The sequence below is a fragment of the Octopus bimaculoides genome, chromosome 3 (genome assembly GCF_001194135.2).
Source record: "Octopus bimaculoides isolate UCB-OBI-ISO-001 chromosome 3, ASM119413v2, whole genome shotgun sequence".
NCBI classification, from domain to species: Eukaryota; Metazoa; Mollusca; class Cephalopoda; order Octopoda; family Octopodidae; genus Octopus; species Octopus bimaculoides.
The window spans coordinates 90,970,626-90,993,383 of record NC_068983.1 but is presented as its reverse complement, the minus strand read 5'-3'; the positions used below and the strand labels follow the sequence as shown (position 1 = coordinate 90,993,383).

Genomic DNA, 22,758 nt, shown 5'->3' with positions numbered 1-22,758 from the left:
TATATATATATATATATATATACAAACATATATATACATAGACATATATATATATATATACAGACATATATATACATAGACATATATATATATATATATATATATATATATATATATATATATATATATATATATATATATATATATATATATATATATACATAGACATATATATATATATACATATACACACACACACACATATATATATATATACATACATACATATACATATATATATACATACATATATATATATATATGTCTTGTTGCCAGTTTAGTCAATAAAAACACATGCGCTGTTTTTATTGGCTAAACTGGCAACATGACCATTCCTAAATACAACATCTGTTTCAACACACAGATTCACATCAAGAATCTTGCAAAACGAATATATATATAATTAATCTCCAAAAAATGAAGAAACAAAGTAGATAGCTAACTCACTTTGTGATCATGAGTGCACCAAACCTCACGTGAGTGTATGCTCACATTTTTGCAGATGCTTGTATGAGTGAGTGGACTCACACCATACAGCTTGCTCGAGGGCGTTTATACATCTATATGTGTTAATGATTATTTTTAATACTTTTCTTGCTGGATTCCGTGTTCATTTCCCTTTTTGTCATTTGGGTTTATTTTTATCCTCATAGCATTTTTTATATCAATAAAGTTATGTTTTTCTATAAACATAAATCTGTCCTCAAATATCTTACGCACCCTGCATATACGACTGGTTTCTTTCAGTTTCCATCTACCAAATCCATTCACAAAGCTTTGGTCAGCCCAAGGCTATATACTTGCCCAAGGTGCCATGCAGTGGGACTGAACTTGGAACCATGTGGTTGGGAAGAAAGTTTCTTGTGTGTGTGTGTGTATGTGTATATCAATACAATGGATGTGTATGCACATGTGTATGTATATTTGTGTGTGGGTGCAGATGAGTATTGAATGGTTACTAAATTTTTGGCACCAACTGGAACATTTGCTTATCTATGCTGAATCTACAAGGGCGATTCTTTTTCACTTTCCACATCAATCCTTCTTTTTTTTTTTCCCTGTCTTCTTCCCATCTTTTAATATCTCCATAGTTCCCTTTGAAGACATGAGTAGGTTGTAATGAGTTCTTTAAAAATTTTATTGTAAACCTCTGCTCCATGTGGATACACTGAAGCCCATTAAATTTCAATTGTTCTTCATATCTCTCACTCACTTGGGCCATGCCAAACAAAGTGGACTTGGAATCTTCTACCTAAGTTTAAACTCATCTTACAAATGCAGATTTTGTTTCATGATGTAATCAATCTATTCGTTAATAAAGAAATACTGCTGAAACAACTGTTGTGAACCTTTAAAACCCATTTGTGTTCTTATTTTTATACACATGTGTGTGTGTGCATGCATATATAGTGATCCCTAAACAATGAAGAAACTGCTTTTGGTAGGAGTAATTTTTGAATGTGTAAAGATCACACAATAATGTTGTTTGGTGTGAATAAAGAAATGGAAAACAAATTGTCTACTAATGCAATGAAAACAAATATTTACTCATATATTAGATAGTACTTGAGTATTTATTACTTTGAAAGTCAAAGACATGTTCACTGAAAATGTCTGGACAATCATTTGCAAATTAGCCATGCTATTCCTAAAGTGAAGCCTGGTTGCAAAAGTCAGCAAGCATCCCACACCACTATTAGGAGAAAAACAAAATCTGCCATTTTTTATTTATTTATTTAATTTTTTTTAGAGAATGTATATTTTAGAAAGTAGCTGATACAAAGAAAAGGAAATGAATTTCAAGAACTCAGTCAAGAAATTATAATTAACAAAAAAAAAAAGTTTTGCCAATAAGATTGTTTTTTTTTTTAATTTAGTTTTTTAAAAAAAATTTTTCTTTATTTTGTTAATTCTTTCTGGGTGAACAAACATCTGGATATTGGCAGTAAAAGAAGACAAGTACAGTCCATGTCTTGAAATAATTTTTCCTAATGAAAATTAGTTTCTCTAACAAAGAGTGTCAAAAATAAATAAAATGAAATAAATAAAAGTTTTGTTGTAGATGGGGGGGATGTGGGAGGAGAAAAAATGGATTACTTGTTCATTCACCCACTCAACATTTTCACAGCATATAAAAATGTTGGGGCTTATTTTCTTGTTATTGTTTGGCCAAAAGAGCTGCAATAGGCCATCATACAGAAAAGAGTTGATGTTGATAGGATAACAAAAGTGTCCACAGTACATCAAAGCTAATCTGTAGAGAAACAGTTTTAAAGACAGTGTGGAAATAAGATAACTGTCCAATACTTCTTCATAGTGAGAAGATATGTCCAGGTATCAATGTAGATGTGTTATTTCAGTTTTCATACCCATCATATGCTCTCTGAAGTGTGCCAACAACACTATGCGTACTGCAGTGGGGATGTGATCCAATGCTACAATGCATACATAATTACATATTTGTATGTACAGTTTTCTCTGCTGTTATTAAAAATGAGACCAGAGGCTACTTTAATGGATTTTGTCTAAGCTGAAGAAACAGGTAAAGAATAAAGAAATGGAAGGTACTCAACTTTGTCATCAACGGGGTAGGTGACAAAATGTTTCCATTCAGATTTTAAAAAAAAGTTTGTTGTAATTATACCTTTGAATTGTAACAAGATTGAGAATCTCTTTTCTCATGACCAATTTTTGAAAGGGTTATTTTATCAGTCCTGAAGGGATGAAATATAAAGCTGACTTTGGAATTTGAACTCAAAATATAAAAACATGAAATTAAGCACTGTAAGACTAGCACACTACCATTTTGACTAAATCCACTGCCTTCCAATTGTTGCAATATGCAAGCTGTATTTATAAAGAAGTTAAAAAAAGAAAAGAACTATTTCATGTTTTCAAACAGTTTGTTTTGCTTGCAACTTCATAATGCTAGATAAATAAACAATCAACATGAAAGATAAAAGAGAGAAAACAAAACATTTAATTTTCTATGAAGCCACAGTTGGACATTAACTTGCTTTTACAACTTTAAAGGACCTACTTTCAAGTGAATACAAAGAAATGACTAGAACACCACACAACATTTTGTTAAGAGAAAACTAATTTTTACAAAAATGAACCATTAATATGTAATACACCCCCACCCCACCCCACACACAAAAGCCATGCAGAATAAAAAATAATAACGAGAGAAATTTTGTGATCAATTTCAAAATAACACTAGGAAAAAAATATTCCTTGATAGACTGGTTGGCTTTTGCTATCTGTTACATATCAAGCAAAGCTACTGCTCATTAACAAAAACAGAGGAAATAGGATTATTTCATAGGAGAAAAATATCTGACTTGGATATTTTGGTCAGGAATAGGCTAATATAATGGAATAGAATTAACTTCTTCTTCATCCTATTTAGTGTTCAATGACTAAAGAGGAAAAAAAATTACAAAAAATGAGATACAGAAGTTCTGGAGTTGAAATTTAAGCTGCAAAATTTGACTTTCATATGAAAACTTTTAAGTAGAAGACAACCTAGTAGACATTTGAAATTTATTGAAGTTAAATATAAACACAAAGAACTTCTCATTCTGTTTTTAAACTCTATTAATCCTAATGAATTAAATGTTAATATCTGCATTTTTCCTAAATTGCACAAGAAAAATACCAAATATGAATCAACCTTTCAAAAAGTTTTATTCATAGTTATTTTTTTTTACTTATGAGCACAGCAATGTGATATTAGAATATGTAATTTGGTTCAGAACTTTTGAAAACAGTGTCACTGTAAAATTTGTGTTGTTGATAAACTAGCATCAGAACAAAGGAATCCGATGTTAATTGAAAGCAAAGGTCAGTCACTCTTTCTAACCATGGCTGGCAAAAATATCTGGATTTTCCCTTTTTCTCTTTTTTGATTATCTTTTTCCTTTCTGTTTGAACAAAAATCTGAAATCATTGCAAGATGAAATACAATATAATTTTTTAAACTATAAATGCTCTAAAAATCAGCAGAGGTATTCTTTGTTTTTACCTCCTTGTCTGAGAAGTCACTTTTAGTAAGGATTAAGCTTAAATAACAAAGAAAGAGCAAAAATAGCCAAGCATTAAAGTATTTCTTCATTTGAGACACATTACAAGTTTTTTTTTTGTTTTGCTTTTATTAATCTGTACCAACTTGTTGCCAGTAAGTTAGCATCTCATTAACTTAGCTTGCTGTCAGTAAGTTGGTTTCCAGTGTATTCTTTCTGTCTTCATACATAAGCAGTCTATGATGGATGGAGACAGAGAGTAAAACATGAGTAACACAAAGAAATGAACAGTATTTCAAGCTTTCTGATGAAACAACTCCATTACAGAAATACTGTTCAAATCTGGTGAAAATTTGTTGCTAACTGATCTCAGTTTACCTACACAAACAAACAGTAACACATTTTTATACAAACACTTGAACCACAATATCAACAACCCTTCTAATTTCATAGTTCTAATTGAAACAAGTATACTTAAAGTTTAAGATGAAAAAGAAATGACTGATTTAATTTTGAATGTTATTCCTTAAAAGAAAATGAAATTATTTTTGCAGGTGTTTTAAAAGTCAACACATTTTATTCTTCCTCTATTCTCTATTTATCTTCTCACCCTCACCAGAATGTTATAATATAGACCAAATTATTTAATCAAAGAATAACTTAGAGAACAATTGAGCAACTGAAATGAACTGCTGATGAGAGTTAAGAACACAATATCAATGATAGCAAAGGTAACTGTTTCAATCACAGATAGAAAAATATGAACAAACATCTAAAACTAAGACCATATTGGAGGTTCTAGATATAATAGAAAACTTTCAACATACTAATCCTTTATCCAAATAACCATTTTAGCTCCACAGAGGGGAGGCTAAATATAAATGTTAAAAAAACCTAATTAAACATTAATAACTAAATAAAACAGAAAAGGAATCTTAAAAAAATCAAAGAAATGAGTTGCATAAAAGTTAATTAAACAGAAATTTTTAAACAGTTCATTTAGAAATATAGCCTGGATCCCTTCAAAATTCCTTCTAGTCAAAATAGGAACAGTTAGGCTGTATTAACTCACAAGATTTTTATTTCAAAGCTGAAGAAATAATTCTAAAGCTTTTTGATCTATCCCTCCAGGAAACTGTGTGTGTGTGCATGTATGTATGTATGTAGTGCTGTAGGTTTATTAATATGATATAAATATAGGTTACACTATCAATATGGTGATAGTAATTCAAGTTTGTTATTGTTATTATTATTATCTATTAATACATTGGTGGAGGCATAAAGCTTCAGATTTAAGTTGTTGCATTCATGTCTTTCCCAAAGACATTAAGCGACATAAGAGAATCAGTTCCAACAGGAATTGCCAAAGAACTTACTGTTGCACCAAGAAACTTACTCCAGCAATGACAACAATAAGATTAGTAAAAATAATAGTCAGGTTGTGCAAGGGGAATTCTACTTTGAAAGTTCAACAAAATGTATATAAATAAATTCAAATATCTTTGATGAGTAGTGACTGACGTGGCCAGTGTTGATTAAATTAATAACTGAGGAACGTAGTATAATGTTCAGCTAGTAATATATCTGTAACAAAAATTTTAAATAAAATAGGAAAATACAAGGCTGAAGTGAAGTAGGAAGGTAACAGGGAGAAGTTGCTTTTTTTGTTTTTTTGTAAGTAGAACAAAATGTGATGGTGGCAATTACTGTTGCTGCTCGCTGACAATGCTGGGGTTCTGGTGGTCGGTATGGATATTAGCTGAAGAGTTAGATAGTTTCTCAAAGCCATCGAGTTTCAATGGAGAACTGAATAGAAACAAAAAATAAAATATATTAGTATCAAGATTACATCATATATTTACATGGCTACTGAAAAGGCTATATATATACTCTGTTATGGAGTAGTCTAAAAGCATACATTGCAACATTTAAAAGATTGTTTGGTCAAGAAGCCATTCATTACAAAGAAACTCGAAGCCAAAGATTGAGGCTCTGGTAGTCATATTTCTACTGCAACAAGAAGGGTGTCATGTTAGTTATCGGTCTCCTGCATTCATTATAACCATACTTACTACTTATACAACTACAACTAGCTGCATTTCAGTTCCTCAACTCTCTGTACATTACCTACAATATAATATATTACCTCAGCTCTCTACATTATCTAAAATGTAATATATGTCATTAATCCTTCATTCTGAGCATATCACATGCAAGAGTTTTTTCTCTCGAGTGTTCCTGCACTACATTAAACTTGACATTCTGAAACCCATCCAAATAATACATGCTTCTGGTTCTATAAACCTGGATCATATATTAGGTTTTGACTGGTTTTTCATTTTTATCCAGCTTGCTGTGGGATATAAAATGACACAATAAAAAAATTTTAAGAAGTGAAATAATTCAACAGCAGAAGGAAATTTGTTCCAATCTATTTATGACCAACTACATGTGTATTAAAATGGCACACCATTTGTGAACCTCAATTAGAACAATGATAAAAAAACTGTTAGAGAAAGATGTCTCATAATGGTGTAAGAATGTCCCTCAGGGTGCAGTCAATTTTCTTACAACAGAGGAAAATTGATGATTGCACCCTCCCCCCACAAAAAAAAAAAAAAAACCTGTGCCAAGAATGCCAATATCAAGAAAGGACAATTAATTGAAATGACTTTTCAATGTACAAATGTACATTCTGCAAGATTACACACACAGAGGCTGCTTTCAGTTTCTGCCAACCAAATTCACTCATAAGGCACACAGGGTGCCACACAGTAAGACTGAACCTGGACCACATGGTTGGAAAGAAAATTTCTTACAACACAACCATGCTAGAATTTTGTTTTTAAATACATTTTCAAGTTTACCTAATTTCCAATTTTTTTTTATTTTGATTATTTACAAGGTGCACTCACATTTTGTTTAATTAATTAGTGAATAACTAGTGTGTCTGCATGTATCTATATGTGAATTTATTTACTTCATTTTGTACTTTTCTTCAAACAGAAATTCCAGTATTTTGTGCTATTTATCTTTACAGTGGACATATTTAATATGCATTGAAAATCAAAAATGTGCAATCATGTTCTTTAACCATTTTTACATTGCAATCATGTTCTTTAACCATTTTTTTATCATGATGTATTCACAAAATCTGAATAATTTACCTATATTTACTAATAGTTAGGTTATTTTGAGATAAAAATTATGCAATATATTTATATTAGAACATTTTGTTAAATTGTGTTCCAAAAACCACATTCGTATGTCAATAAATCTTTGTTTTATGAAATTTTTAGAATTTCATTGAAACACATCATGGCTGTATTTTAGTTATAAATATACTAACAAAAGGCATCCAGAGATAAATCTCTCAAGATAAAATTCCCATGCAGAATGTAGAAGAATAAAACAGAAGTCAAGAAAGATACATTCACACTGACAGAAGGGAGGAAAAAAGAAAAAGAAAAGAAAAAGCAGCAGTCTCAAGAATAACTCACCGATCTCCACTATTCATTTTTTTATCTATATCATTCACCACAACAGAAAGACCTTTCTCGGCCAACATCTTGAGAGCTTGAAGAGCAGCAGCATCACGAGAAGATTCCAGTGTAGGCCCTGTACCATGTAGGACTTGTGGAGGGTCAGTGGACAAAGACACTCGACTCAAACATTCACTAGGAGTATTCTGAAATAAAGGTATTGTATAAATAACAATTTCTAACAAAGACATCAAGATAAAATGGTTAATGCACCAAATTACTACATTGTGCTCCTAGACAATAGGCAATCCCACTATAACTATTTAATTACTTTCAAATGCAGTTAATTAAATCACAATTTTCCTAAAAGGCATGATATTCCTAAACTATTCTAAATTAAAATAAAACTATTTTGATACCTAAAAGACAAACAGAAATAAACTGACTGGTAGTAGTGCAAGAAAAAGTTCATCTTCATGAATGAATGAATGATTGATTGATACAAGAGTCTGATGGATGTGAGGTTAATGTGCTAGACTACTGACCATATCATAATGTGTTCAAATTTTGCTACAATCATTATATTGTGCATCTGAGTAAGAAACAGAACTGTGTAAGATCCAAATTGCTTATCTTACAATTGAGTGGTTAGCAGTAGAAGAGCATCCATGTAGTTTAAAAAATGAAGTTACTTCAATTTTCACAATTAAAGATATATATTAATACACAATCTGTTCTATTCAATTCTAAAAGAGATTACTGAGATCCAATTCTTCTACCTGAAACACAAACAAAATGAATTGAACTTTGCAAGTCAAAGAAACACTCAATTAAGTTACAATGCTCCCACTGGTAACACATGGACATTGCTCTACTCCTACAGTACCTAGATAGTTTTGTGGATTAAACTGAGATTTTAGTTCTTAGATCACCAGTAGTCCACCCCCATCCCAGCACTAATGGCATTTCCAAGAAGCCCTCTGGAATTCTCTCCCAACTTGTTTTCCCAATAACTGTTCAGTCTCACTAGTCTAAGAGGACCTGTGAAGGCCACAAGCACAGTTTCGTTTTCTTCTAGACCAAACCATTAAAAGACACAATGCCACATAACGACAAGATTCAAAATACTAATGTTTGGTACAAATTCAGCTTGTTGTAAATTCCAACAGATGTTTGGAGTTGGCAAAGCGTAATTCTCATTTCTTCATTGACAACGAGACTGGGTTCTACTTATATTTTATAGTTGAAATGATTAGTGAAAAAAAACAATCTATCTGTGTAATGGATGTAAAACAACAACAGCTTCAGCACAAACAACAACAACAAAAATAAAAGGGGAGGGTTCTGAAACCAAGCAATGATTCAATTTATAGAGAACCTATTATTGCAAAATTTTAAAATACTTACTTTGACTCCAGTAGATCATAGTGCTTATACAACAGAAAAAACAGAGTTCACATGAGTTAAAATACCAGCACGACAGTATAGCCTTCTATTCAGATTTAAATTGATTGATAGATAGAGAGATAGACTGATAGATGATTTTGAGGTGGAGGAGTAGAAAAGACCCAGATGACTTACTAATCTACCACAAACATGAATACATACTTAATATGTACACACCACCCATACAACTATACTTAATATGTACACACAATCCAACAACTATACACATACACTATTACACACAAATATAACACAAATATAAAATGTTAACCAGTTAACACATATACACACATACTAACACATCCCTACAGAAATTTTCCTCAAAATCAATGTAAACTGTCAAAAAACATTTGTTCACGTTTTACACAAAAGAAACATAAAACATTAAAATTTGGTTAACACAGAGCAATATTATACATAAATGGTAAGACACAGAAACTTTGCAAGTTAAAACAATTGAAAAACACAAAGCTTTTTTTTTAAGCATTCAATATTTGTAGAACAAATTAAAATAAAAATGCAAGTTTTTTTAAGTAGATTCTTTACATCTTAAAGACTCAGTTAGTTAATTCAATTATAAAACCATGAAAGTAATGTTTAATTTATATGGACTTAGTCAGTTTTGCAATATTAGAAATCACAAGCTATTCAGAATTTTATGCTTGAGTTTTACTTAAGAAATAATCTACATTCTTTTATTTGTTTCTGTCATTTGACTGCGGGGATCTATTTTAAAACGGGGGCCACATTTTTCATTAATGTTTTACGTAGTGTTTTTGGTACGGAAAGACTTTCAAACTTCGTATACTTATTTATTTTGTGTTACAGAACAGAAAAATATTTTTGTATTCGAATTTATTTCATGTAAAAAATTGTCTTATTTCGATAATTTCAACCAATCACTGACAAGTATTCAGTTGTTTACATTTACTCTTTTGGCTGATTAAGCAATGTAAAGTGTATTTAATCTCCATACCTTCGTTTTATTTGCTTTTTTCATTTTAAATTTGCTTTAACCCTAACCCTAGCCCTAGGGTTAGGGTTAGGGTTAATTGTTTCAGAATCGTTTGTTTATGTAGTCGGCACTTAATGTATATCGGCTGAATGGACGTCAGTGATTGGTTGAAATTACAGAAATACGACAACTTTAACATGGAATAACTTATGAATTTCTTTTTTTTTTAAGAAGACTAAGAGAAAAAAGATGTTTTATATGACACATTCTACCAGTGTTCCAAGTTTCAAAGTGTTTCGTTAATGAAAAATGTGGCCCCCGTTTTAAAAAAGATCTGACTGCGGCCATGCTGGAACTATTTTTCAAGGGATAAATTTGCTGGAATCAAAATTGAAAATGTAAATGAATATATTTTGTATTTTGTTTCAGAGAAATCTATTCTATTTACATTTGACTGCTGATAGCAAAGATTTTTAAATTTTCAAACTAATAGCAATAAGTTATATACCAATGTTAATATCCCAAAATTGATTAGATTTGATGTATCTGCTACCCACACTGTCGCCACTCATGAATTAGTCAACTGGAGAGATTTTCCAATACTTCTTTAATGATTGAAATAGATTGCTTAGGAATTCAAAAACATAGTAAGGAGGAGGAGGAAGAGCTGCCCATCTGTTTTCCATGTTGTGCGAGGTCTGGAGAGCCAGTGGCTGCACCAGGCTCCAATCTGATCTGGCAGTGTTTCTACAGCTGGATGCTCTTCCTAACACCAACCACTCCAAGAATAATGCAATAAAAATGAATTTATTACCTTGCCACTAAAGTCTGGCTGAACTGCATAGTTCTGAAAGTGCACCTCAATCTGATGCTTGTGTGCAAGTTCCCGTAGTTGCTGTTCAGGTCTTAGTGCACTTGTTACTGCAGTGATAGGACGGCCATTTAATCCAATCACATTGCTACTATCTTCGCCTGAAATAAAAATAAAATTATTAACAATGAAAAACAATTGTCATACCATCATTTTTGGAAAATTCTAGCTGCAGTAAGTTGGAGTGCGCAGTAGAGCATGTGAAATTACTTTCTAATGCTTGTTCCCATTTCCATGAATGAGTTATATTATCAAAATAAATCATCATCATTGTTTTAACATCTATTTTTCCATGTTTGGGAAAGTACAATAGCCAGACATGTTTTCACAAAAGCAAATGATACTGCTTGTATGTCAATGATATTCAATGAAAGAAACATGAACACATATACATACACATACATATATATACAGTGGTTGGACAAATTAATGGAAACACCTTAAAAATTTCAAACAAATTTATTTTAATATGTGTTAGGACTGCCTTTGGCAGTAATTACAGCTTGAATTCTATGAGGTATGAACTCGTACAAAGTTTGAATTGTTTCCAAAAAAATTTTTGTCCATTCTTCAGCTAAAACAATCTCCAGATCTTGTAGTCATGATGGAAGAAGATATCAACTCCTTACTTGTTTTTCTAAAATGCATCAAAAATGTTCAAAAATATTGAGATGGAGACTTGTGACCAGATAAGATGTTCAACTTCACTAGAATGTTCCTTGTGCCATTCAGGAACAACTTTAGCTGTTTGAATTGGTGTATTATCATCCTGAAAAATTGCATTTCTCTCTGGAAACAGTTCCGCAACTATAGGATGAATTTGATCAGATAAATCATCATCATCGTTTAATGTCCGCTTTCCATGCAGGTATGGGTTGGAGGATTTGACTGAGGACTGGCGAACCAGAGGGCTGCACCAGGCTCCAATCTGATTTGACAGAGTTTCTACAGCTGGATGTCCTTCCTAATGCCAACCACTCTGAGAGTGTAGTGGGTGCTTTTACATGCATCGGCATGAGAGCCAGTCAGGCGGTACTGGCAATGGCCCCACTCAAATGGTGTTTTTTGCGTGCCAAGTGCAGTGGCAATGACCTCGCTTGAATATTTTTTCATGTGCCACCGGAACAAGTGCCAATAAGAAGATGCTAGTAACGATCATGCTTGAATGGTGCTTTTTACGTGCCACTGGCACAGAAGCCAGCCAGCTGCTCTGGCAATGATGACTCTTGGATGGTGCTCTTAGTGCTCCACTAGCACGGATGCCACTCACTGAATTTGATTTTGATTTCACTTGCCTCAACAGGTCTTCGCAAGCAGAGTTTAGTGTCCAATGAAGGAAAGGTACGCATAAGTGGGCTGGTTACAAACCTGGCATAGGCCATGGGTTATGGTCTCATTTGGTTTGCTGGGTCTTCTCACGCACAGCATATTTCCAAAGGTCTCAGTCACTAGTCATTGCCTCGATGAGGCCTAATGTTCGAAGGTCATGCTTCACAACCTCACCCCAGGTCTTCCTGGGTCTACTTCTTCCACAAGTTCCCTCAACCGCTAGGGTGTGGCACTTTTTCACACAGCTATCATCATTAATTCTCTCCGCATGAGCATACTAGTGCAGTCGTTTCTCTTGCACACCACATCTGATGCTTCTTAGGTCCAACTTTTCTCTCAAGGTACTTACACTCTGTCGCATATGCACACTGACATTACACATCCAGCGGAGCATACTGGCTTCATTCCTTGCAAGCTTACGCATGTCCTCAGCAGTCACAGCCCATATTTCACTGCAATGTAGCATGGCTGTTTGTACACATGTGTCATACAGTCTATCTTTTACTCTGAATGAGAGGCCCTTTGTCACCAGCAGAGGTAAGAGCTCTCTGAACTATAGCCAAGGCTATTCTTATTCTAGCAGCTACTTTCAGTGCACCCACCCCCGCTAATGACTTGGTCACCTAGGTAACGGAAGCTATCAACTACTTCTAGTTTTTCTCCCTGGAATGCGGCAATTGTTCTCTGCACATTTTCAGTGTTTATTGGTCCTGAGCAACTGCCACATACAAAAACTATCTTGCTAGTTAGCCTTCCTTTGATATTGCTGCACCTCTTATGTGTACATAGCTTACACTGGGTACGTCTTATAGAGTTTCTACCTATGCCTTTTCTACAGATCGAGCAGGGCTATCTACCTCTCTCTCTCTCTATCGAGAGAGACAGACAGACAGACAGTGAGGCTGAGAGAGAGAGAGAGAGAAAGAGAGGGTGTAGAGTTAGGGTGGTCAGAACACAAGGGAGAAAAATATTCTTTTGGCATTTGGGTAGCATGACTATTAATTCTGCCATGGAGGGAAACCATTGGGCTGGCGGATTTCCAAGATATAGTCCCCCAGATCATCACAGACCCTCCTCTATGGTTAACAAAAGGAAGAAGGCACTCTAGGTCAAATGCTTCTTTTGACTGTCTCCACACATATACTCGGCTGGTCGTCAGAAATAAGGTAAAGGTGAGCTGGCAGAAATGTTAGCACGCCGGGCGAAATGCTAAGCGGTATTTCGTCTGCTGCTACATTCTGAGTTCAAATTCCGCCGAGGTCGACTTTGCTTTTCATCCTTTCGAAGTCGATTAAATAAGTACCAGTTACACACTGGGGTCGATATAATCGACTTAATCCGTTTGTCTGTCCTTGTCTGTCCCCTCTGTGTGTAGCCCCTTGTGGGCAGTAAAGAAATAAGAAATAAGGTAAAGGATGATTCGTCCAAGAAAATAACATTTTTCCACTGCTCTATCCCAATTCTGTAGGTTTTTTCTCTACTCTAAACACTTTGCAACGTCTGTTTTTGAAAGTAGCGGTTTTCTGATTGCAGCCCTTCTGTGAAATCTGGTTTTGTGCAGCTCCTGGCAAACAGTTTGTGTAGAAACTGGGTTCTCAAGGTAGTCATTAAACTCTGCAGTAATTTTGGGAGCTGTACTTTTGTGATCCTTTCTAACAATCCACATAAGAGTCCGATGGTCCCTATGTGAAAGTTTTGGTTTTCTTCCGGAGTTTTGTTCCAACAAGGAAGTTTTTCCCTCTTTCTCAAAGGCTTTTATGACTTTTGAGACAGTACTTCTTGATACACCAAACATTTTGGCTGTTTTCGTTATGCTAGCGCCTACCATACAGGCACCAACAATTTGACCTCTTTGAAAGTTCGATAAATCTGTGATTTTAATGAATTTTAATTACCTTTTTCTGATGATATCTGAAAAGAAACAGCATTTTTAGCAAAACATATTAACCGTTTTGATACTAACCAGGCTGTAGCTGGCCGAAAAATTTCTTGGTTCATAAGACCAACTTGGCTGAGAGTACCCATTGTTATTTAAATGTGAATTTAAGCACAAATCTCATTAGTACATTCGTAAAAATACGTGATTTCACTTTGTAAATAGTTGAGTTATAGTATCTGACATTGTTTGATGTGATATCTGAACTCAGTGAATTTTGGGGGAATTTTTTCCACATTTTTTCAGAGTCGATTTTTTTTTCAACTGTGTAAATGGATAAGAGTTTCATGCTATTAAGCAGTGATTCCGAATTTAAAGGTTTTTTAATGGAAAAGATGGAGATATCGAGAAAAAGAATGAATGAGGTACAAAAGCATGTGGTGTATGAGAATGAATGGGATATTTTTGTATTCGAAACCAAAAGCAGCGATAGCGACAGGAAAGATGATTTTACATCAGAATGAAGTAAAAACTTTAAAAATGTTGTTATTAGCAATTTTTCTGAGGAGATGGGGTCTATACATAGTCTTTCTAAGGAAGCGAAACTGTTAGACTTTTATTTTTTCCAGTATGCTTGTTTGAAGCGATCACTGCAGAAACAAACTGTTACGCAAAATGTAAACAAACAGTATATGCCAGGAAAATCCACAAAATGGGGGATCAAATTTTGGAAAATTTGTGAAGCAAATACTGGGTACTGCTGTGGATTTAGTGTTTATATAAGGAAAATAATGTTAGTCAGCATGGCCTATGGTACGATGTAGCCCGGAATTTATCACTTCCATACCATAACCAGGGCTGTATATTATTTTTAGACGAATTTTTGGGTTCGGTCAAACTTGCGGTGGATTTAGGTGGATTCCAGTATTTCAGTTTATTTCACCTTTATGGTACACCTGTTCTGTTGTGCATTAAATTCAACTGATAATCTAGTGATGTGCACAATTTTTCTATATCAAAATTTTGTTGCATACCCAATTGAAATATTAGCTGATGATTCATTTTCTATGGTGATGTTTAAACAAAAATTTTAATATTTTTACCTTTTGCTCAGTTTACCTGTAATTAGAGTCACTTTGAGACAAAAGTTATGCAATAGAATTGATTAAGAACCATTTCTTTAATTATGTTCCAAATATCACATTAATATATTAATAAGTAAAAAAGTTACAGCTGTTTAATGAAACTAGTCTAAATTCATGATTATTTTAGAATTTAATTGAAACTCATGAGGGGTGTATTTTGGTCAGAAATATTGTAACAAAAGGGTTAAGCAACACTAATAATAAATCAAAAAACATAAAAATAAACAAGCTTTTGATGTTAGGCGTTTCTATTATTTTGTCCAACCCCTGTATATATATATATATATACATACACACACACACACACACACATAATAGGATTCTTTTCAGTTTCCATCTACCAAATCCACTCACAAGGCTTCAGTCAACCTAAGATTAAAGCAGATATTTTTGCCCAGTGTGCTGTGCAGTGGGACAGGGCATGGAACCACAAGGTCGTAAAGCAAAACTTCTTCACCACACCTGTGCCTGTAATAACAAAAAGAAATTTGATTTTCTTAACCTATTTGTAACTATTTTCTTTTTATTTCTAAAAGATCCACATAAAAGATATAGCAAATGAAAATAACCTGTTCACAATGTATATAAGTACACATGGATCAAACTTGGTACAGAAGAATTTGAAATGTCTTAACATTAAAAAATTATAGAAACGATAAATGTTAAAACTATGCCTTGCATATGCAGATAAAAGTATCTCAAACTGTTAGAGAATGGAAAAAAAATGTATGCAAGAAAAATATATAAAGTCATTTATGTTTGATATGAAATAATAGCTGCATAGGACAACCTGAAATAAAATTTAGACATTTTTTTTTTTATCAAAGATGCTTTAATTAACAGAAGGAAGCCAGCTCACAATGTATATGCACAAGGCTAAGAAATATACAAAATATATTCTTACTTGTAGACTTGGTAGCATGCAAATTAGCTTCTGGTACAAGCAACAAACCAGGCATTAGTTGACAACCAACACGGCCATTAACGGCCCCATTCACAGGAACTCCTGAAGCAAAGATTCAAATTCTTCTTTAAAATTCAATTCACACACAAACATCCATTTCATTGTTGAGCTTCTGATCTTCTTATCAACAATTATACCTCAAGATCATTGACATTCAATCATATAACCATACTTATATGTACAATGAATTGCTATTTGGTATAACAAGGAGCTTATCTGAAATTTGACATTCTCCTACAACTCTAGGAGTTATCCACATTCTCAAGCTTAGAAAGAACACAATGCCAGTAGAGCACCACTCAAGTGTTATAGTGTTAAATTAAAGGTAAGCATGAATAATAAGTCTCTGAAGCAGTGAACTGTGTTGAATGTACCATGTCAATGATCTACAAGATGGTATTTTGCGACTCTGCATTCTTTAAGAGGCTGTTATGCACACTAACTATTTGCCACTATTCAATTAACTTTTTAAAAGAATAAAGATAAATCAAGAAGACTAGTATAGGAAAAAATTAGATAAACAAAGGAAGAAATAAAATAATTGTGTATAATTCTATTTACCCGTAGATGATGATGAAACTTCTGTATCCAGAAATGTAACTTTTTTATCACAGTTGGAACCCTAAACAAAGAAGAAGGTTTTCAACTGATTAGATTTCCATTACTAGAATATAAACCTCACTGAATACTAAATCTACAGCTAAAAATTCTTTTTTCTTGTAATTCAAGATCATAAAATCAGAACTGAACTTTCAATTCTTAAATTGCATATGCTGTTTTACATTTTATTAGTTTTAGTCACTGAACTAAAACAATGCAAGGGCACCAACTTCATATCAACCACAATAATTATGTCCCCTGTTTAGTACTTGATCTCTTCTTATTTTCTAACCACAAAGTTATGGGACTAGAAAGAGATACAACAGAGCAGAAACATAAGCACAGACCCCCACCCACTCATATACACACACAAAAGCACATATCTCTGTGTGTTCGAGTATGTGTAATAAAGTTTTCTTTCAATTGTTTTAATATTAAAGACACAACTACATCCAAGTTCGATCCGTTTTACTAAAGATTTTTCATATTTCTTCATTAATCCTTTGGAGCAATAGTGTTCCTACATCCATTTACTCACTAACATTTCAAGGACTTCCCAGTCTCATCAGAATGAAGAGATAATAATAATAATGGCACATTGTTCATGCACTCTGCTGTAGATCACAAAGGATCAATACAACAGTGTCATAACTGATAAAATCGTTCAACTCTTAAATTCCTGATTTCTCTATATAAATCTCATAATCCTGTTAGAAACAGCTTTGCATTGTACTTGTGAGTACAATTTAGTAAAAAAAAAATTTTAAGCTGTACAGTCAAAAGAGCCATCAAGAGTTACAAGGCAAAGAAAGCAACTGATCAATCAATAAAATAGGACACATACTACTCACTCGCAAAGTCAATCAGATACAATAAGGAGGGCGGGGTCAACCCCAAATGATTGGTGTAGCATTATTAACTGCGATAAAGATAAAGATGCTCTAGAAAATAGCAGTTACAGAAGAATCAAATCAATGGTCCATAATGAAAAAAAATAATAGCAGTTTAAATAGGAAAAGCATTATTTAGATGAGATGCAGCTTGTCATAAGACATCTAATTGTACAAGTTCTTAGTTAAGAGCAAATCACTTTACCTAGCTTTCATAAACCTACATAGGGTCATTGACAGAATTCTATACTATGTAGTTTGGTGGCTGTTAGAAAAATTAAGTGTAGATGAATGACTTGTGAAGGTCATGTATAAAGCAAGGAGGGTTTTAGCAAAATGTTCAGTAAGGAATTTCATATCCAGTTACTCTATCAGGGCTTAGTTTTAGTCTCCTCTTCTTTATTTTCTTCTAGGTCATTACAGTAGTTCAAAACTGGCTACCAGTGGGAACTTCTGTATGTTGATGACTACTAAAAGAATTACAGGAGTTCCAAACATGGACAAAAAATCTAGAATAAAGAAGTCTAAAATGTAAGCACAGCAAAAGATGTTTTAGTAGGTACTAGCAGACATACCTGGCGATGCTCAGGATTAAAATGGCATAGTTTTTTTATTCTTTTGTTTCAGTCTTTTGACTGTGGCCACGCTGGAGCACTGCCTTTAGTTGACCAGAAAGAAAACAAAATAGAGGGAGGGGAGGGAGAAAGAAGGAAGGAAAGAAAGAGGGAGATAGAAAGAACAAAAGAAAGAGGGAAAGAAAGGGAGAAAGAAAGAAAAGGAATGATGGAAGGAGGGACAGAAGGAAAGAAAGAAAGAAAGAAAGAAGACAGACTAAAAGAGAGAAACTATTAGAGGGTGAGAGTATATATGTATACAAGAGAAACAGAGAATGAGAAAAAGGAGAGAATCAGTTGAAAACAGCAGTTTTTAGAGAAAAACCGTTTATCCCAGTTTCTCGCTTATGTGGGAGCTCTGGGCAAAAATGATAGTGCACGACCATCCTTAAGCACATAAGTAATGTGTGTGTGTGTAACGTTTGGTGAAAATCAGTTAAAAACCGTAGAAATGCATACGTATTACACACACAGACATCCAGTGCCATAGAAGGGAAACAAGCCTAGTTTGACCACACAAAAACACACTTTTTGCTTGATCATTTTCATGTCAAAGTACATATTTTCCATAGAAATTATATATCATTTGAAAGTTCTAGATGTAAACTTTCTTCTCATATCGTTTTTATCAAAATCTGACACTTACATATCATGCCAGGGTCTCTCAGTCACCCTGATATTTCCACTCATTCACAAAGCTTCTCCCTTCTTTTTTTTTTTGACATCTGAACAGTAGTCCTCACTCTAGTTCAATGCGTCAGAGTGCTATAACTCAATTTGTGTTGAAAATCATAGTCTTGAAGAAGACTGTTTTTGCTTTAATTTGATATAAAATCGATAATCATTATATAATATAAAATTGAAAATTTTATTAATTTTCACTTATTTTCTTGCAAATTCAAAATGGTCATTGCTGAATTTGGCCATAGTATGGCAAAAAAGCACTAAGTCAATAAAGAAGGTGGTATACTGATGCTATTCGTGAAACTGACATGTCCTCACACAGCAAGAAGTCAGAATATGAATCCAAAGTTTCAAATATTGAATTTGAGCCAGAATTTCAAGAAATGAGTAAACATATATTGTGCCTTCAGATTTCCACCTGTTTCAGTCTCTTCAAAATTCATTGAATAGACAGACATTTAGCTCTGAAGCAAATGTAAAAATTGCTACGAAAAAATGCACTAAATTGAGCCACAAGCATGGAACCATCATATTGAGAATGTTGTTTATTCCTTTAGGCTGTTTTAACATGTGAAGAGTGACATCTGAATTTTACCTAGTGGACATTCTTGTACATGTAAATTTCGTTTTTCTTTGAGAAATATTGGTCAAATTTTGCCAATAAAAATTATATTGAGCAATGAATATTATTTTGTAAACTATTGGCCAGATGTAAATTTTTTTTCTCCTGATTTTGAATAGTTGAACAATTTGTGGTAGTGATTACATATTCGTTTTTGAGTCTCTCTCTCTCTCTCTCTCTCTCTCTCTCTCTCTCCTACTAATGAGTTTGCTGTAACTTACAAATGTTTTTAATATCTTTAATTTATGCTTTTAATGCAGAATCAAGGAATTAGTTTTTAGATTTTGTTTGTTTTTTAATCTAGATCTACATGCAATTCTGAGAAAGATAAAGGGTGATTGTGAGATGTATCAGAAACAAGAACTAAATTTCCCTTAAATTACAAGGAAACAGGACTTTAAAATGGTAAAGATTCTGAGTAAAAGTTACAGCAATTATAGGAAACTTGAAACATCACAGATTAGTATATGGAAGGAACTTAGGGCAATAGGAGAAATTTTTAGACAAATACAAGTTTTTACTAAAATTAAGGGAAAGTTAAGAGCTTTAAACTTTACCTCTGAATTACTTCCAGTTTTGATTGCAGGCTTTGCTGGCTGAGGTGCTGGTCGACTGTAACCAAGCAACTGAAGCATACCTTCAGCAGCGTTCCGTTTAGCTAATTTCTTATTCTGTCCTACACCAGTATATACATGGTCATCAACAGTTACCTATTGTAACAAAATGTTAAAGGTTAAAAAAGCTTCAGTTTGCAAACGTTTAAGGGTTAAACAAGTTTCAATTCAAAAATACATAAACTATCACATTTTGCTGCATAATTTTTTTTTAAAGTTATCTTTTATAATGTCAACTTACTCCCTATTTTATAAACACATCTGATGGTTCAAATTATAAAAAATTCAAAAAGAAATCTATCAGATTATATTCTACCAAGAAACCAAATATGCTAGCTATTACACATTGGGAACATCAATAATTTCATATTTGAACTAAGCATACAAGTCCATCATAAACAAAAAAGGAGTTGTTCAATTTTTTACTTTAAAATACATTGGTCATAAATGTATATAAACTAATAACATTTATATTATAAAAGATAATCTTTAGACATTATTTTCTTACATTTTGATGGTACATTACTTACACTTTCTATGTTGGGTCCCATCAAAATTATATCAATGTTGTATCTGACTTACCCTGTACTAAATTAGTTTCATATAATTATGTGGCACACTAAAAAATATAACTATCCAGCAATTTATAAACATTTTGGCAAAGAACACCTGCACTTGTTACATGTACAAGTGCGTGTGTGCATGTATGTGTATGTACAGGGTGTAAGGGGTATTTAAGGATATATTTGGTAATTTAATAAAACAACTTCAAGTTTTCAAAAGCGAAAAGAATTTTAATATAAATTTGTATGCATGTTCTCAATAAGCCTTCCTATAAGAAAGATTATTCTATGAATCTGCCTTCTGCTTCAATGCAGGACCAGAATCAATGACATACCTGCATCAAATAGACCTTATACATTTTGGATATCCTCTGGACAATAATGGTCTCTAGTGAAGTATGATATTGTGAGGACATCTCTTAGTCTCCCTTTCAACAATGTTCCAAACATAGTAGTCCATAGGATTTAAATCTGGTGAGTTTGGAGGTCACAAGTTTGGTGGCATGTGATTGTAAAGATTGTTTGAAATCAATTCTTGGATTTTGTGGGCTTTGTGAAGTGCTTAGACTTGTTGAAATATGTATGGGCTTCCACTGATCCAGGGATTAACAAGTCTCCAGCACCTCAATGTATCCTGTGGAATGATGTAAGGTGACATGACATGACCTCCCTTACTCACCACTCCTAAAACAATTGCAGTTAGTATGCATCACTCTGGAGACATCAGAAAGATCTACACCTAACCATGTCATTTCTTCTGTTAGAATTCTGGTCTTGGTTGAAGTTTTCTTATTATGCTACGTCTGTGAAGGTTTTTAACCTAGTTAAGTAACAATTTGACACAGGAAATGGTTTACCTGTGTCTTTTCAGAAATGAATTGGCTTTTCTTTTAGTACATATGACTTATATGAATGTCCTCATACAATACAGTTCTGATAGTCCACTCCGAATGTGAAGTTCTTTGGCTATAACCCTCATTGACTTTTTCAGGGGCATCATCAATAATGTTTTGAACTCACTGGATAAATTACAATGTTTGAGTATTTAGAATGTCCTTTTACCCCTTTGATTCAGTTGAAGTATTCTCATCAAAGGGTTACAATTCAATCTGAATTGCAACATTTAGAAACTTAGCAATTCCTAAATTACTGTGTTCTGCACATGTGGCAACAATGACTGCATGTCTTTTCATTTCTTGTATGAACATTTTACCTGCCTAGATCTGAAAGAAATAAAAACCTTTTGACTTGTTCAAAGAGAGTATTATACTGATAATTATTATCCCTATCACTCTGTACATAATAGTATTACATTGTATATATCTGCACACACACACACATCTATCATCATCATCAATAAACATATGTTGTCCATGCTGACATGGGTTGACCAGGGCTGGGAACCGGTAGGCTACACCAGACTCCAGTCTGATATGGCATGGTTTTCTATGGCTGGATGCCCTTCCTAACGCCAACCACTTTGATAGTGTAATGAGTGCTTATATGTGCCACTGGCATGGGTGCCATTTGTGTGACACTGGTATCTGCCGTGACTGCCATTTTGGTCGGCTTGATGGGTCTTTTCAAGCACGACATAATGCCAAGGGTCACGGTCATTGCCTCTGTGAGGCCCAACACTTGAAAGGAACTCAGCCACTTTGCCTCCATGAGGCCCAACACTCAAATGGAACAGCCATTTTGCCTCCTGAGGCCCATCACTCGAAAGATACTCAGCCACTTTTGTCTCTGTTAGGCCCAACACTTGAAAGGAACTCAGCCACTTTGCCTCCATGAGGCCCAATGCTTGAATGGTGCTCTCTACATGCTACCGGCATGGGTGCCAGTTATGCGACACTAGCATCAGCCTTGACTACAATTTCTCTTTGCTTGACAGGCCTTCTCAAGCACAGCATATCACCAAAGATCTCTGCCACTAGTCATTGCCTCTGTGAGGCTTAAAGATCAAGCTTCACCACTTCGTCTCATGTCTTCCTGGGTCTACCTCTACCACAGGTTCCATCCACAGTTAGAGATCGGCACTTCTTTACACAGCTGTCCTTGTCCATATGCATCACATC

The 22,758-nt window shown here is 33.8% G+C and overlaps 1 protein-coding gene across 3 annotated transcripts in view; it reads right to left on the bottom strand.

The window, feature by feature from the left end:
- Nucleotides 1-1,555: 1,555 nt before the first annotated feature.
- The window catches only part of LOC106880813 (double-stranded RNA-binding protein Staufen homolog), a 182,282-nt gene continuing 161,079 nt past the window's right edge, over nucleotides 1,556-22,758 (bottom strand). For all 3 annotated transcript variants that reach the window (XM_052966316.1, XM_052966317.1, XM_052966318.1), the window contains 6 exons: nucleotides 20,061-20,213; nucleotides 16,655-16,715; nucleotides 16,034-16,135; nucleotides 10,723-10,880; nucleotides 7,526-7,713; nucleotides 1,556-5,831 (listed from right to left, as the gene is read on the bottom strand). In XM_052966316.1, coding sequence (XP_052822276.1) covers nucleotides 5,729-5,831; nucleotides 7,526-7,713; nucleotides 10,723-10,880; nucleotides 16,034-16,135; nucleotides 16,655-16,715; nucleotides 20,061-20,213 — 765 coding nt within the window. In that variant the 3' untranslated portion in view covers nucleotides 1,556-5,728. The remainder of the gene's footprint in view (nucleotides 5,832-7,525; nucleotides 7,714-10,722; nucleotides 10,881-16,033; nucleotides 16,136-16,654; nucleotides 16,716-20,060; nucleotides 20,214-22,758) is intronic.